The 16,160-nt window shown below is 38.2% G+C and overlaps 1 protein-coding gene across 1 annotated transcript in view; it reads left to right on the top strand.

The window, feature by feature from the left end:
- PLA2R1 (phospholipase A2 receptor 1) overlaps positions 1–16,160 on the top strand; it is a 136,920-nt gene that overhangs the window by 65,658 nt on the left and 55,102 nt on the right. The window contains exon 11 of the mRNA XM_014478670.2: positions 3,788–3,957. Within this exon, the coding sequence (XP_014334156.2) occupies positions 3,788–3,957 (170 nt within the window). The remainder of the gene's footprint in view (positions 1–3,787; positions 3,958–16,160) is intronic.

Genomic DNA, 16,160 nt, shown 5'->3' with positions numbered 1-16,160 from the left:
CAGTGTACAAGTCTTTTGCCTCCTTAGTCAAGTTCATTCCCAAGTGTTTTATTATTTTTGATGCTATTATAAATGGAATTGTTCTCCTTTTCATTTTTTCACTGTTAGTATCAATAAATAAAAATGCAACTGATTTTTGTGTGTTGACTTTTTATCCTGCAATTTGTTGAATTCATTGGTTAATTCTAACAGTTTTCTTTTTGGTAGAGTGCAGTTCAATTTCTTTTAAAAAACACATTTTGGTGACTATTTTTAAAATTACACAATAGAAACATTCTCATTGCATTTTTAAATTAAAATTTAATGTTTAGCACCATGAACAACAGATTCTTCTCAAGATGATGGAAATTCAAGATATACTTTTTTTTTCATATTTACATTGGAAATAAACTTTGATTTCTTGCCTTTTTAAGGGGTTGATGCTGAAATTTTGTTCTGATTTTAAGAAGTATTTGCCTACAAAACTTGATTTTATAATTAAGTATATACATAAGCAAAATATTTTATCATTGTCTTTCTAAAGAATAACAATTTTTACTTTACTGAATACTCTAAAGATAACTAGTTCAAAAATATATAAAAATATGTAAATGTGGTTATTTTTTTCTTAAATAATAATATTTGAGTTAACCTCAGTGATACCTGATAAAAAGTCCAAATATTATGAATCCTTGGAATATTCTCAAATGAAGAATTCTAAAAGAAAGGGCCAGAAAAGACTTTAAAGGGTCATCCACACTATTACCTAAAGCTAGAGTTTTCACAACCCTGTGTTTGAAACCAAATAGTGAGTGATAAAGAATGTAAAATGATCTCTGTTTCTTTATCAGTTGGAAACAGATACTCAAGAGACTGCATGCTATTTTTCAGGGTTAATTTCTTAGAGTAGATGGTTTAGAAAAAAGATATAGTTGCTGAATTTCCCTATTAACAATCCCATTTTCTAAATTGGACCAGAAAACTAGATTCCTGTTTTTATCTGAAGGTTATGGTGGCTCAGATGGTGAAGAATCTACCTGCAATGCAGGAGACCCGGCTTCGATCCCTGGGTCACTTATGGTTCTTCCACAGCCTTATCTGGCCCCAGTCTTAGCACCATGGATTCTGGAAGCGGAGATAAAGACAGAGGCTCGGCCGATAAATGGAGCCTCTTTGGACCAAGATCCTTCCAGAAGTCCGATTCAGGAGGTTTTGCCATCTAAGCCTACAAAGGAGCCCAGAAGCCTTCTCCAATGGAAGTGATGCACACACAAGCCACCCAAAGGGTCAAGGAGCCAGCAACTTTCAAGCCGCCCAAGTTGGATATCCCAGTGATAGAAGGGACAAAACAGCTGCCACGGGCCCACAATCTCAAACCCCGGGACTTGAATGTTCTCACACCCACTGGCTTTCTGTTCTGGGGACTCTGCATCGAGGGTATCGAGCCCAGCTCCCTTTTACCTTGGCTCTTCCCTGGTGGCTCAGACGGTAAAAGCCTCTGCCTACAATGTAGGAGACCTGGGTTTCATCCCTGGGTCGGGAAGATCCCCTGTAGAAGGGAATGGCCACCCACTCCAGGACTCTTCCCTGGAAAATCCCATGGACGGAGGAGCCTGATAGGCTACAGTCCATGGGGTTGCAAAGAGTTGGACACGAATGAGCGACTTCACTTTCACTTTCATGGTGGCTCAGATGTTGAAGAATCTCCCTGCAGTACAGGAGACCCAGCTTCCACCTCTGGGTTGGGAAGATCCTCTGGAGAAGGGAAAGGCTTCCCAGTACTCTAGTACTCTTAACTGGATAATTCCATGGTTAGAGGAGCCTGGAGGGCTACAGTCCATGGGGTCACAAAGAGCCAGACACAACTGAGCAAATAACACTACTATAGGATTTAATATATGAGTATTATATGTAACTGCTTAAATGGTATATCTGCCAATTTAAAAATCAAGTTTGTATTGCTTTGTGCAATGACAAATTGTTGTAAAATAGCAAATCAGAGTAGACTGCTGCGGCTGCTGCTAAGTCACTTCAGTGGTGTCCGACTCTGTGCAACCCCATAGACGGCAGCCTACTAGGCTCCTCTGTCCCTGGGATTCTCCAGGCAAGAATACTGGAGTGGGTTGCCATTTCCTTCTCCAATCTAAATGAATCTAAAACAGGGGACAAAAGTAAAGTGTTGTCATGAATAATGATACCAGAAGCCAAGCTCACAGACACCACTCTCTCTCTCTCCATTATCTGATAAATGCTGTAGTACAAGGTAATAGAAGAAGCAGCAATATTCTCTGGGTTTAGAACCAGCACAGTGACTAGTGGTCCTGACCATAGCCTCCATGGTGCAGAGCCCTGCTGGCCTCCTAGCATTGCAGTTTCAGGCACCATCTGGCGTGATAATAATGCTACTCTCCCTCAGAAGAGAAAAGGAAAAACATATGTTATGAGAGCATTAACTACTGAAAGTCTAGGAAAAATTGCAACAGCATCTAGACAGCATTTACTTTTATATACCTTCTTTTTGAAGCATATTTTTTATGTAAGTTTCTGCCACTGCAATCTGATTTTAAAAATAACTTTAATAATTTCAAGTGTATGCCTTTTAGATTACCAATACAGTAGCTGCATAAAATACTAAAGGATATGGTTTGCAAGATGAGTGTCATGGATGCTTGATATCACTGTTGCTGGTGATGCTTATAAGGCAGTTTAAAAGTTTGCTTCTCTGTGTTCTTTTCTCTTTCCCTTCCATTATTTCCCTTGAGACTCCTCTATTACTGAATGACCCCATCAACTTCTCTTAGCAAGTTAAAGATGCACCATAATGAAAAAAACAAAAATTGGATGAAAAAGTCTAATTTGCTGTCTCCTTCGGTATACCTTTGGTAATTTCATCAGGCCTTTTCTCTCCCAATGAGTTGACAGGTCTGGCCAAAAGTTACCATTGTTTGAAAGGTGTTTTTTCAAAACAATATATATATTGAAAGTAAGTTTTTCAAGATAGTTTCCAACTTAGCTTAAAATTTCAATGCTGGTTAAATTTTAACCCATGTTTCTGTCAAGCATGTATACAAATTTCTAGATTCTGCTTTTGATGCCGTCATGGTGAGGAGGGAGCGGTGGCATCAGTCAGTGAACACTAATTCATTCAGCTGTTTGGGGAAATATAGTGGGTGTACTTCTCTGGATTAGTTCCTAGTGTTTTAAATTTATCTTCAGTGAATAAGCACATCTGAACACATTTGAATAAGCCAATGACTCCCTGCGCCTGTGCACAAACTGATTTGGGAGACATATAATTGCTACTCTAATTTCTGTTGCATTCTTACCAGGCAAGTGTGGTAAGTGGGTGCAAGTGAACTCTATCAGCAGATGCTCATTCGGAAAAGCAGAATATCCTTACTTCTCCCCCACCCCCGGAGGCAGCTCCCCACCACATGCACATTACAGCATGGTGTGTGCTGTGTGGCCTAATTACACTACAGGGCACAGGTTGCACCAAGAAATGCATTGCTAGCATTCCGGCCTTTACAAGCTACACTCTGAAGCTGGAACTGGACTCTGTTCCTTGAAAGAACTGACCACCAACTTTGAGGATCAGATTCTCCTCACTCATATATTTCTGGGAATTGCACTTATGTTTGGCATTTATTAGCAATGTTCAGGGTCTTTGAGTATTTTTCTGTCCCATATTCTAAAGAATTCGTGAAAAATGCTTACTGTGGTGCCATTCTGTGCACCTCATTATGTTTTAATGACATTTTTTATTGCCCAGAAACTTACTATAATCATTTCCTTTTCCCCTTTTAAGGTTTGAACAGGCTTTTATTACCAGTTTGATCAGTAGTGTGGTAAAAACGAAGGACACTTATTTTTGGATCGCTCTTCAAGATCAAAATAATACAGGAGAATACACTTGGAAGACGGCAGGGCAGCAGTTGGAGCCAGTGAAGTATACACACTGGAACACACGTCAGCCCCGTGAGTAGAGGGCACCGTCACCCCACTTCGCCCTCCTGTTTTCTTTACCCCCAGATTCCATCCACCTTGTGGTCCACCTCCTTTGAGTCTTCCTTAGTGTTTTTGTAAGGCATAAATCAACTAAAACAGTTACCACAGGTTCTCAGGGGGTGATATATGGCTGATCGTTTTTAGAAGTATAATCCATATGAGTCATTTGACAAGTTCAAGGTATAAATTCATTGCTCAAGATCACACATGCCTTTATTAGCAGAAGTCCAGTTTCTCCCTCCTAAAATCTCTTCCCCATCCGCCCTCATTGTCTAAGAATCCTAGGGGCTTAATCAATCCAGAAAAGTCTATTATACTTCAAAACAGAGTGAATGGGCACGTTTGAGCACATCTAATATGTTCACAGTTAATGCCAGGTGACTTTGCTGTGAAATGTTAGTTAGGTAACATTCTGGCTAGTCCATCTCCTCCATGGATTTCTGCGGTACCTTAGCTGGGATTTCAGTTACAGGTCTATTAATTCTTCATTTTCTTATGCTCAGCTCTGGATCCCAAAGTATGAAACTGTGCCAGAGAATCTAATGGTTTCAGCCACAATCTACACTAGAATCAGCCCCGCAGACCAAGCTTTTAGGTCACTGTGTTAATCTTAGGCCAAGAGCCTAGATCCAACACATCTGTATCTCACTCTGAGCCGTTTGGATGCCTTGCTCCCTTTCTTGCCTGTGGATCTCCAACAAGCCTACCCCAGACAATAGGCAACAGGTTACCTTCAAATGTGTATCTGGAGGAAATGAGTTAGAGGCATCAAGCTCTTCCCTGAGGAAAGATAACTATTATTATAATATTATAATAATTACTCAGTTCAGTGCAGTTCAGTTCAGTCACTCAGTGGTGTCCAACTCTTTGCGACCCCATGAATCGCAGCACGCCAGGCCTCTCTGTCCATCACCAACTCCCAGAGTTCACCCAAACTCACATCCATCGAGTAGGTGATGCCATCCAGCCATCTCATCCTCTGTCGTCCCCTTCTCCTCCTGCCCCCAATCCCTCCCAGCATCAGAGTCTTTTCCAGTGAGACAACTCTTCGTATGAGGTGGCCAAGAACTGGAGTTTCAGCTTTAGCATCATTCCTTCCAAAGAACACCCAGGGCTGATCTCCTTCAGAATGGACTGGTTGGATCTCCTTGCAGTCCAAGGGACTTTCAAGAGCCTTCTCCAACACCACAGTTCAAAAACATCAATTCTTTGGCGCTCAGCTTTCTTCACAGTCCAACTCTCACATCCATACATGACCACTGGAAAAACCATAGCCTTGACTAGATGGACCTTTGTTGGCAAAGTAATGTCTCTGCTTTTAAATATGCTGTCTCGGTTGGTCATAACTTTCCTTCCAAGGAGTAAGCGTCTTTTAATTTCATGGCTGCAATCACCATCTGCAGTGATTTTGGAGCCCAAAAAAATAAAGTCTGACACTGTTTCCACTGTTTCCCCATCTATTTCCCATGAAGTGATGGGACCAGATGCCATCATCTTTGTTTTCTGAATGTTGAGCTTTAAGCCAACTTTTTCACTCTCCACTTTCACTTTCATCAAGAGGCTTTTTAGTTCCTCTTCACTTTCTGCCATAAGGGTGGTGTCATCTGCATATCTGAGGTTATTGATATTTCTCCCAGCAATCTTGATTCCAGCTTGTGATTCTTCCAGCCCAGCATTTCTCATGATGTACTCTGCATATAAGTTAAATAAGCAGGGTGACAATATTCAGCCTTGACGTCCTCCTTTTCCTATTTGGAACCAGTCTGTTGTTCCATGTCCGCTTCTAACTGTTGCTTCCTGACCTGCATACAGGTTTCTCAAGCGGCAGGTTAGGTGGTCTGGTATTCCCATCTCTTTCAGAATTTCCCACAGTTTATTGTGATCCACACAGTCAAAGGCTTTGGCATAGTCAATAAAGCAGAAATAGATGTTTTTCTGGAACTCTCTTGCTTTTTCGATGATCCAGTGGATGTTGGCAATTTGATCTCTGGTTTCTCTGCCTTTTCGAAAACCAGCAGGAACATCTGGAATTTCACAGTTCACATATTGCTGAAGCCTAGCTTGGAGAATTCTAAGCATTACTTTACTAGTGTGAGATGAATGCAATTGTGTGGTAGTTTGAGCATTCTTTGGCATTGTCTTTCTTTGGGATTGGAGTGAAAACTGACCTTTTCCTGTGGCCACTGCTGAGTTTTCCAAATTTGCTGGCATATTGAGTGCAGCACTTTCACAGCATCATCTTTCAGGATTTGAAATAGCTCAACTGGAATTCCATCACCTCCACTAGCTTTGTTTGTAGTGATGCTTTCTAAGGCCCACTTGACTTCACATTCCAGGATGTCTGGCTCTAGGTTAGTGATCACACCACTGTGATTATCTGGGTCGTGAAGATCTTTTTTGTACAGTCCTTCTGTGTATTCTTGCCACTTCTTAATATCTTCTGCTTCTGTTAGGTCCATACCATTTCTGTCCTTTATCGAGCCCATCGTTGCATGAAATGTTCCCTTGGTATCTCTAATTTTCTTGAAGAGATCTCTAGTCTTTCCCATTCTGTTATTTTCCTCTATTTCTTTGCATTGAACGCTGAGGAAGGCTTTCTTATCTCTCCTTGCTATTCTTTGGGACTCTGCATTCAGATGCTTATCTTTCCTTTTCTCGTTTACTTTTTGCTTCTCTTCTTTTCACAGCTATTTGTAAGGCCTCCCCAGACAGCCATTTTGCTTTTTTACATTTCTTTTCCATGGGGATGGTCTTGATCCCTGTCTCCTGTACAGTGTCATGAACCTCCATCCATAGTTCATCAGGCACTCTGTCTATCAGATCTAGTCCCTTAAATCTATTTTTCACTTCCACTGTATACTCATAAGGGATTTGATTTAGGTCATACCTGAATGATCTAGTGGTTTTCCTACTTTCTTCAATTTAAGTCTGAATTTGGCAATAAGGAGTTCATGATCTGAGCCACAGTCAGCTCCTGGTCTTTGTTTTTGTTGACTGTATAGAGCTTCTCCATCTTTGGCTGCAAAGAATATAATCAATCTGATTTCGGTGTTGACCATCTGGTGATGTCCATGTGTAGAGTCTTCTCTTGTGTTGTTGGAAGAGGGTGTTTGCTATGACCAGTGCATTCTCTTGGCAAACTCTATTAGCCTTTGCCCTGCTTCATTCAGTATTCCAAGGACAAATTTGCCTGTTACTCCAGGTGTTTCTTGACTTCCTACTTTTGCATTCCAGTCCCCGATAATGAAAAGGACATCTTTTTTGGGGTATAAGTTCTAAAAGGTCTTGTAGGTCTTCATAGAACCATTCAGCTTCTTCAGCGTTACTGGTTGGGGCATAGACTTGGATTACTGTGATATTGAATGGTTTGCCTTGGAAACAAACAGAGATCATTCTGTTGTATATATCAAATATTTAACAAAAATTAGTCAGAGGACTAAATACTAATTAAAGGATATTTTTAGAGCAGTTCAAAAACTAAGACCCAAGTATGTTGTCTACAAAAAACCCACTTTAAATATAAAGACACATGTAGATTAAAAGTAAAGGGATAAAGATATTATGCTAACACTAATCAAAAGAAAGTAAAAGTAGCTATATTAATTTAACACAGAGCAGACTTCAGAACAAGAAAAGTTTCCAGGGATAAAAATGGACATTACATAAAGATAAAGGAGTCAGCACTAAAGAAGACATAACAGTCCTTAATGTGTATGTACTTAACAATAGAATAGCAAAATATATGAGGGAAAACTGATAATACTGCAAGGAGAAATAGGTGAATCTACTATTATAGTTGGATATGTTAGCACCCCTCTGTTAGAAATGGATGGATCCAACAGACAGAAAATCAGTAAGGACAAAGTTGAAATCAACAGCACCATCGATAACCTGGATATGATTGATATCTATAGACTGCTTCATCCAACAACAGCAACAGCAGATTACACATTCTTAAACTGACATGGAACGTTTGCTAAGACAGACTGCATTCTAGGCCATAAAGCACACCTTAACAAATTTAAAAGAATAGAAGTTTTACAATGTCTCTTAGTTCACATTAAATTAAACTATAAACAAATAACAGAAAGGTATCTGAGAAAATTCCAAAATACTTGGAGATTAAGCAACCCTCAATTAAATGAAAATATATTTGTGAGATGCAGAGAAAGCAGGGCTTAGAGGGAAATTTATAACACTGAATGAATATATCAGAAAAGAAATATTTTAAATCACTAACCTGATTTTCCATTTAGGAAACTAGAGAAAGAAGAGCATATTAAACCCAAAGTAAGTAGAAGAAAAGAAAAATAAGAATTAGAGCAGAAATCAGTGAAATTGAATACAGAAAATCAATAAAGAAAATCAAAGAAACCTGATTCTTTGAAAATAACAATGAAATTAATAAGCCTCTAACCAGTTTCACTAAGAGAAAGGATACACAAATTACTAATATCATAAATGAATAACGGGACATCACTATAGATCCCACAGACATTAAAAGGATTTAAAAAAGGAATATTATGAGCAACTATATCCATAAATTTGACAATTTAGGTAAAATTTACCAATTCTTTTAAAGATATAATCTGCCAAAACCCACAAAAGAAGAAATGGACTATCTGAATAAGACTATATCTATTAAAAAATTGAATCAGTAATTTATAACCTTCCAAAACAGAAAGCAGTAGGCTCATATGGGTTCAGCTAGTGAATTCTACCAAACATTTTAAGTGAGAAATTATACCAGTTCTCTACAACCTCTTCTAGAAGTTAGAAGCAGAGAGACTATAACTCATTGTATGAGGGCAACATTACCCTACACCAAAGTCAGAAAAAGACACTACAAGAAAACTACAGACCAATATATCTCATGAACATAAACACAAAAATCTTTAACCAAATATTAACAGATTGACTTAAAAATGTATAAAGAGAATTTATACACTTCAATCAAGTGGAATTTATCCCAGGTATACAAAGCTGGTTCAACATTTAAAAACCTATTAATGTTTTCCATCGCATCAACAAAAGAAAAATCACATGATCATATCAATAGATGCAGAAAAAGCATCTGACAAAATTCCATATCCATTCATGTTAAAAACTATTAGCAAACAAGGAATTGATGGGAACTTCTTCAACTTGATAAAGAACATCTACAGAAAACTCAGATATCATACTTAATGGTGAAAAATAGAAGCTTCCCTACTAAGATCAAGAACAAGACAAAGATGTCCCTTATCAACCCTCTTTTAAACATTGTAGAAGTTCTAACTAATGCAATAAGATAAGAAAAGCAAATGAAAGTATACAGATTGGAAAGAAAGAAATAAAACTTCATTTACAGATGACATGATTGTTTATGTAGAAAATTAGAATCAAAAAATTCCTCTAGCTAATAATCAATTATAGCAAGATTGCAGGACACAGGATTAACGTACAAAAGTCAATTGCTTTTCTGTATAGCAGCAGTGAAAAGAGGAATTTTAAATTAAAAACATATTATATTAGCACCCCTCAAAGTGAAATTTTTAGGTATAAATCTAACAATATGTATAAGATCTATAGAAGAAAACTACAGACTTAATGACAGAAATCAAAAAGAAATTAATAAATAGGGAGTCCATGTTCATAAACAGAAAGGCTCAATATTGTCACAATGTCAGTTCTACATAAATTGACCTACAGAGACAAGGCCATTCCAATCAAAAAACCAGCAAGTTATTTTGTGGATACTGACAAACTGGTTCTAAAGTTTATATGGAGAGGCGAAAGACCCAGAATAGCCAACTCAGTATTGAAGGAGAGTAAAGTCAAACAATTGACACTATCTGACTTCAAAAGTTATTATAAATCTACAATAATTAAGACAATGTGTGTGTATATGTTTAGTCACTGAGTCATGTCCAGCTCTTTGCGACCCCATGAACTGTTGCTCCTCTATCCATGAGAGTCTCCAGGCAAGAATACTGGAGTGGGTAGCCATTGTCTTCTCTAGAGGAGCTTCCTGACTCAGAGATCAAACCCAGGTCTCCTGCACTGCAGGCATATTCTTTACCATCTGAGCCACCTGGGAAGCCCAATTAACACAATATAGTTTGGCAAAAAAAGAAATATAAATCAATAAAAGAGGATAAAGAACTCAGAAATAGACTGACACAGAATAGTCAACTGATCTTTGAAAAAGAAGCAAAAACAATACAATGGGAAAAACTCTTTTTGACAAATGGTGCTTAGGCAGTTGGATATCCACATGTCAAAAAAAGAAAACATCTAGACACAGAGCTTACACCCTAAACAAAAATTAACTCAAAATAGATCATAGATCTAAATGTAAAACATAAAACTTTTACACTCCCAGATGATAACAAAAAAGAAAACCTACATGACCTTAGGTATGGTAAGACTTTTTAGATACAACACCAAAAGCAAAAATCCATGAAATAAATAATTGATGAGCTAGATTTCATTAAAACTAAAACTTCAATAAAACTTGTGCCGTGAGAAAGATAATGTCAGAGAATGAGAAGACAAGCCGTAGACTGGGAGAAAATATTTGTAAAAAAAATTATATCTGATAAAGGATTGTTATACAAAATATACAAAGTACTCTTAAAATTCAACAATAAACAAAAAACCCAATGTAAAATGGGACAAGAGATCTTAAACAAAGAAGATAGATAGATCTAACATAAGCAAATGAAAACATGTTCACCATTATATGTCAATAGGAAACTGCAAATTAAAACAACAACGAGATACTGCTACACACTTTTTGTTTGTTGATGTTTAGTCGCTAAGTAGTGTCCAACTCTCTTGCAACCCCATGGACTGCAGCCTGCCAGGCTCCTCCTGGATTTCCCAGGCAAGAATACTGGAGTGGGTTGCCATTTCCTTCTCGAGGGGATCTTCCCCACCCAGGGATTGAACCCATGTCTCCTGCATTGGCAGGTGAGTTCTTTACCACTGAGCCATCAGGGAAGCCCCTTCACACTTATTAGAATAACCAAAATCCAAAACACTGGCAATACCAAATGCTGGCAGGGATTTGGAGCCACAGGAGCGCTCATACATTGCTGGCAGGAATGCAAAATGGTATAGCCACTTTCAAAGACAGGTTGCCAATTGCTTAAAAAGTAAACATACTTTTACACTCCTTGGTGTTTATCCAAATGAATTGAAAACTGATGTTAACACAAAAAACTTGCATACAGATTTTTTTTAATAGAAGCTTTATTCATATTTGCCAAAGCTTTCAAGCCGTCAAGATGTCCTTTAGTAGATGAGTGAATAAATAAATTGTATTACATGCAGACAATGGAATATTATGCAGTGATAAAAAGAAAGGAGCTGCCAAGTCATGAAAAGACATGGAGAAAACTTAAATGCATATCACTAAGTGAAAGAAGCCAATCTGTAAAGGCTGCATACTGTGTGATTACAACTATATGACATTCTGGAAAAGGCAAAACTATGGAGACAGTAAAAAGATTAGTGGTTTTCAGAGGCTTGGGGAAGGAGGAGTTTATAGGCAGAGCACAGAGGATTTGTGATGGGGGTGGTGGGGGTGGTGCGGGTGGTCAGTGAAACCATTCTACATTATACCACACTGGTGGACATGTCATTATACATTTGTCCAAATCCAGAGAACATACAACAGAGTGAACCCCAGTGTAAACCATGTACTTGGGGTGATAACGATGTGTCAGTGTAGGTTTTAACAAATGTACCATTCTGGTGTGTGAGGGCAACAGTAGGATATATGGAGCATGGGGTATAAGGGAAGTCTTTACTTTCCACTAAAATTTTCTGTGACCTTAAAATGCTCTAAAAATATAGTTTATATTTTTAAACTATACTTTAAAAATAGGCATGTGAGGTGAAGGTAAGATAAATTAGATTCTTGTGTATAACATCGCTTTAGGAAATTTGTATACACACTGGTGACTGCATAGTTCTAAACAAGAAACATCACAACTCATTCAATAAACAAACTTCTCATTCTACAAATTTATGAATGTTTTTAAAATACAGAGAATAGTAAAGTTCCATGTCACACTATTATTGGAAAAAAAAAACAAGTATCATTTCTAATATACCTTGGAATTTTGTTAGGAATGTCTATACCTGTCAAAATAAATTAATACATTTTGAGCAGACAAAGTTCTTAGTTTTTAATGTTATCTTCCTTGGGGCATATTTGGATGTCTAAAATTTGGAACTGAAGCAGAACTCCTTGTCATTCATAAGTTTCTGCTGTAATTTATTTGAGTGGCACTACTCTTTTTCTCTTTTCCCTGAAGCAAAAATAATATCGTGATGCTCAGTTTGACTGCTCAGGCTGATTGACATTGAGTAAATTGTCTCTGAATAAGATGAAAATGTAAATCTTTTTTTGAAGAAAATAGCAATGTAAAAGCTCTGTGTTTCTTTTTTTTTTTTAAATTGCTATTTGCAGAAACACCATCCTAAATCATATTTTTTTCTCCGCCTGTCACAAAAGAATCCATTAGCTTGGTCCTCATGTCAGAATCTTAATCCAGCCCAGACTGACTATATAAATTGACCACTGAACAGGAAGCCTGCAGCTTTTTATAAACTCAATGAAGACTCTGTCCTTATGTCATATCATCAAAATTGGTGGAATCATAGTTCTGCCATTTTACCAATCTTGTATTATGCCCACCAAAGAGCACAATGAGCCACCACCTATACCCATGACCCAGTGTCATCAATTATCAACCCACGGTCAATCTTGTTTCATCTATATTCTCACCCACTCCTCCCATTTCCCATATTTTTTCATAGAAATCCCAGATATCATATCATTTCACCCATAAATATTTCAGTATTAGCTCTAAAAGATAAAGACTCCTTTTTCAGAAACATGAATATAATACAATTATCACAGCTAAAAGTAATTAACTATAATTTCATAGCATCATAAATCTTCAGTTAATGCTTGAATTTCTAAATGATTCATAACAATATACATATATAATGTATATTATGGCTTATTTGAATCAAGATCAAAAAAAGGTTGCGCACACTGTAATTAGTGGATAGATCTCCTAAAGTCTGTTTTCCTCTCTAGGTTTCCCTCTTCCTTGCCCCTTGTCATTTTTAAAAATTTTATTTGTTGATGCAAATGTGTTGTTTGTCCTGTAGTTTCCTACAGTCTGGGCTTTTTGATTGTATCCCCATAACACACTGAAAATGTGTTAAGCTAAGCTAAGCTAAGCTAAGTCACTTCAGTCGTGTGTGACCGCATAGATGGCAGCCCATCAGGCTCCACCATCCCTGGGATTCTCCAGGCAAGAATACTGGAGTGGGTTGCCATTTCCTTCTCCAATGCATGAAAGTGAAAAGTGAAAGTGAAGTCACTCAGTCATGTCCGACTCTTAGCGACCCCATGGACCGCAGCCTACTGGGCTCCTCCGTCCATGGGATTTTCCAGGCAAGAGTACTTGAGTGGGTTGCCATTGCCCTCTCCGGAAAATGTGTTACTCTATTCTTTTTATTTCTCATAAAATTAACATTTTCATTTTTAAAAAGTTAGAGTCAGAGACCTGATCCAAATCATAGATTTTTATTTTTTTTAGAAAGACCATTTCATTTTCTCTCTATTTGCAAGTTAGAAGCCATATGATTGATGCATTAATGAATCAATTGATTCATTACAGGCTTCTTCATAGCTGGGATATTTCTATTAAGAAATAATTTCTTGCTATCTTTACTAAAATAACCACAACAAAGTGACTATGGCATTTTGTATATTAAGAGAAGTAACCATTCAGGTAAAAACAGTTTTGATCCGTACTAACTAGTACCACTGATTAAAGAGAAAGATGATAAATAGGGTCTTTCTCATTTAGGGAGAAGCTAATGCATTAGAAACATAAATGTACCTTGTATTTATATTAAGGATTCAATATATATGGAGGTTGCTATAAATGATGAAAGGAAGCAGGTTAATCTATCCTTTAAGGTATTCAAAAAAGCCTTTCCAAATACTATTAGAGTTTCACAGGTATTTTATAGAAAAAAAAATAAATGGAAATCACAGTTTTGCATCCATCCATAACTCAGGCTCTGTGAAAAAAGTTTCTATATCTAGATACCACTGTGAGAAAGGAGTGCTTCACTCACAGGATAACTCCAAAGTATTGCCCCCAGTTGTCTCAAGTCAATGGAAATCTGTCAATGACAAGGAGAATGGGATTGCAGTAGAGCAGGTCAGATCTATTTTCTTGAAAATGCCCTATACATGGCAACAGGGACTCTATCCATCCAACAGATAGATAATTATCCATTTTAAGTCTCATCAGAATCCTGAAATGAACCAACACCTAAATGAGAATGAACAGCCTAATTTCTGAGTACCCTTTTGGTATTTCCATATCTTTTTATAAATGTATCAGTAACTGTCATACATACTAAAATGGGATAGTAGATCTCAAGGAAATACTTTGGGTTCACAAAGGAGAAGTATGACCAGGGGAAAGAGAAGAGTCCATGGAAATGGAGGAGCATAATTGGAGGGGAAGTTTCAGTTATTCATTCAACAGTTATTTATTGAATGTCCACCTCCTCTGCACCTTGACATTATCTCATGGTAGACTCAGTTAAATCTGGTTTCAAATTCCAGATCAACCCTATTGAACTATTATGTGGCCCTAGACAAGATACTACACCTCTGAGCCTTGGTTTTTCCATTAGCCAACTGTAGACACTAATATCCACCTCAAAGAGATTTTTCAAGTTAAATAGGAAAAGACCATATAAAATGCCTAATGTGGTCTCAGGCAGATAAGCAGAACTCCATGAAAGCTCACCTTTCCTGACCCAAAAGCTTCACTTTTCTCCATGGAGAAGGAGAAGAGAGAGATGAAAGAAGGCAGAACAGAAGACTTGAGATTAAGGATGTTAAAGGGTTGCTGCAGGCAAGGGGAAATAAGCAGATAGGCACAAGTAAAATGATTGTCTAAAGGCTCAGTTATGATTCCCTCCTGCCCCAAGGCCACACATAGATTCGGATAGTCTGTTTTTAGGTATTTGGCCAGAGAGGTGAAAGATGGAACTTTTCCCAGGTTGGTTCAATTTGCTATAAGGCTAGATAATTTTGCCAAATTGAAGAGACTAGAATAGTGAATCAGAGAAGGCACCCCACTCCAGTACTCTTGCCTGGAAAATCCCATGGATGGAGAAGTCTGGTGGGCTGCAGTCCATGGGGTTGCTAAGAGTCGGACACAACTGAGTGACTTCACTTTCACTTTTCACTTTCATGCATTGGAGAAGGAAATGGCAACCCACTCCAGTGTTCTTGCCTGGAGAATCCCAGGGACAGGGAGCCTCATGGGCTGCTGTCTATGGGTCGCACAGAGTCGGACACGACTGAAGCGACTTAGCAGCAGAATAGTGAATTGGAATTTCTCAATTGACTGAAAGTGTTCCCATTCATGTTTGATGGAGAGAGTAATGGCAGGTAGAGGGAGGCTAAGGCAAGTAAGGAGAATCAGCTCAAATGTGAGATTCACCACTAAGGGACAGAAGGAATGCTGCTCTTGCCCAATGGGAGATGAGTTACCAAATTTGAGAACAATAAACACCTTTGCTCTTTCCCACACCCTACCCTTGTTATTTGGCTTTACAAGCATCCTCACAACATGAGATTATAAATTTGGTTTATCTCTTTCTTAGCCCTGCTGCTGCTGCTGCTAAGTCACTTCAGTCGTATCCGACTCTGTGTGACCCCATAGACGGCAGCCCACCAGGCTTCCCTGTCCCTGGGATTCTCCAGGCAAGAACACTGGAGTGGGTTGCCATTTCCTTCTCCAATGCATCAAAGTGAAAAGTGAAAATGAATTCACTCAGTCGTGTCCGACCCTAGTGACCCCATGGACTGGAGCCCACCAGGCTCCTCCGTCCATGGGATTTTCCAGGCGAGAGTACTGGAGTGGGGTGCCATTGCCTTCTCTGTTTCTTAGCTCAGTCTCCCCTTATTATACCACTTCACTGCTTCTTTGGGGCTGAGACTCTAAAACTTAGGTCAAATGTTCCATTAAGTTAACCATTTTAGAGTACCAATAAAACCCCGGCAGTACTTTTTATCTTCATAGCAGTTCGCAAACATATCCTTCTTCACTAATGAAGAAAAGTTGAATATCTAG

Source organism: Bos mutus, chromosome 2 (assembly GCF_027580195.1).
Source record: "Bos mutus isolate GX-2022 chromosome 2, NWIPB_WYAK_1.1, whole genome shotgun sequence".
NCBI lineage: Eukaryota > Metazoa > Chordata > Mammalia > Artiodactyla > Bovidae > Bos > Bos mutus.
Note: the sequence above shows the minus strand (reverse complement) of the source record. Positions and strands in the feature narration are given on the sequence as shown.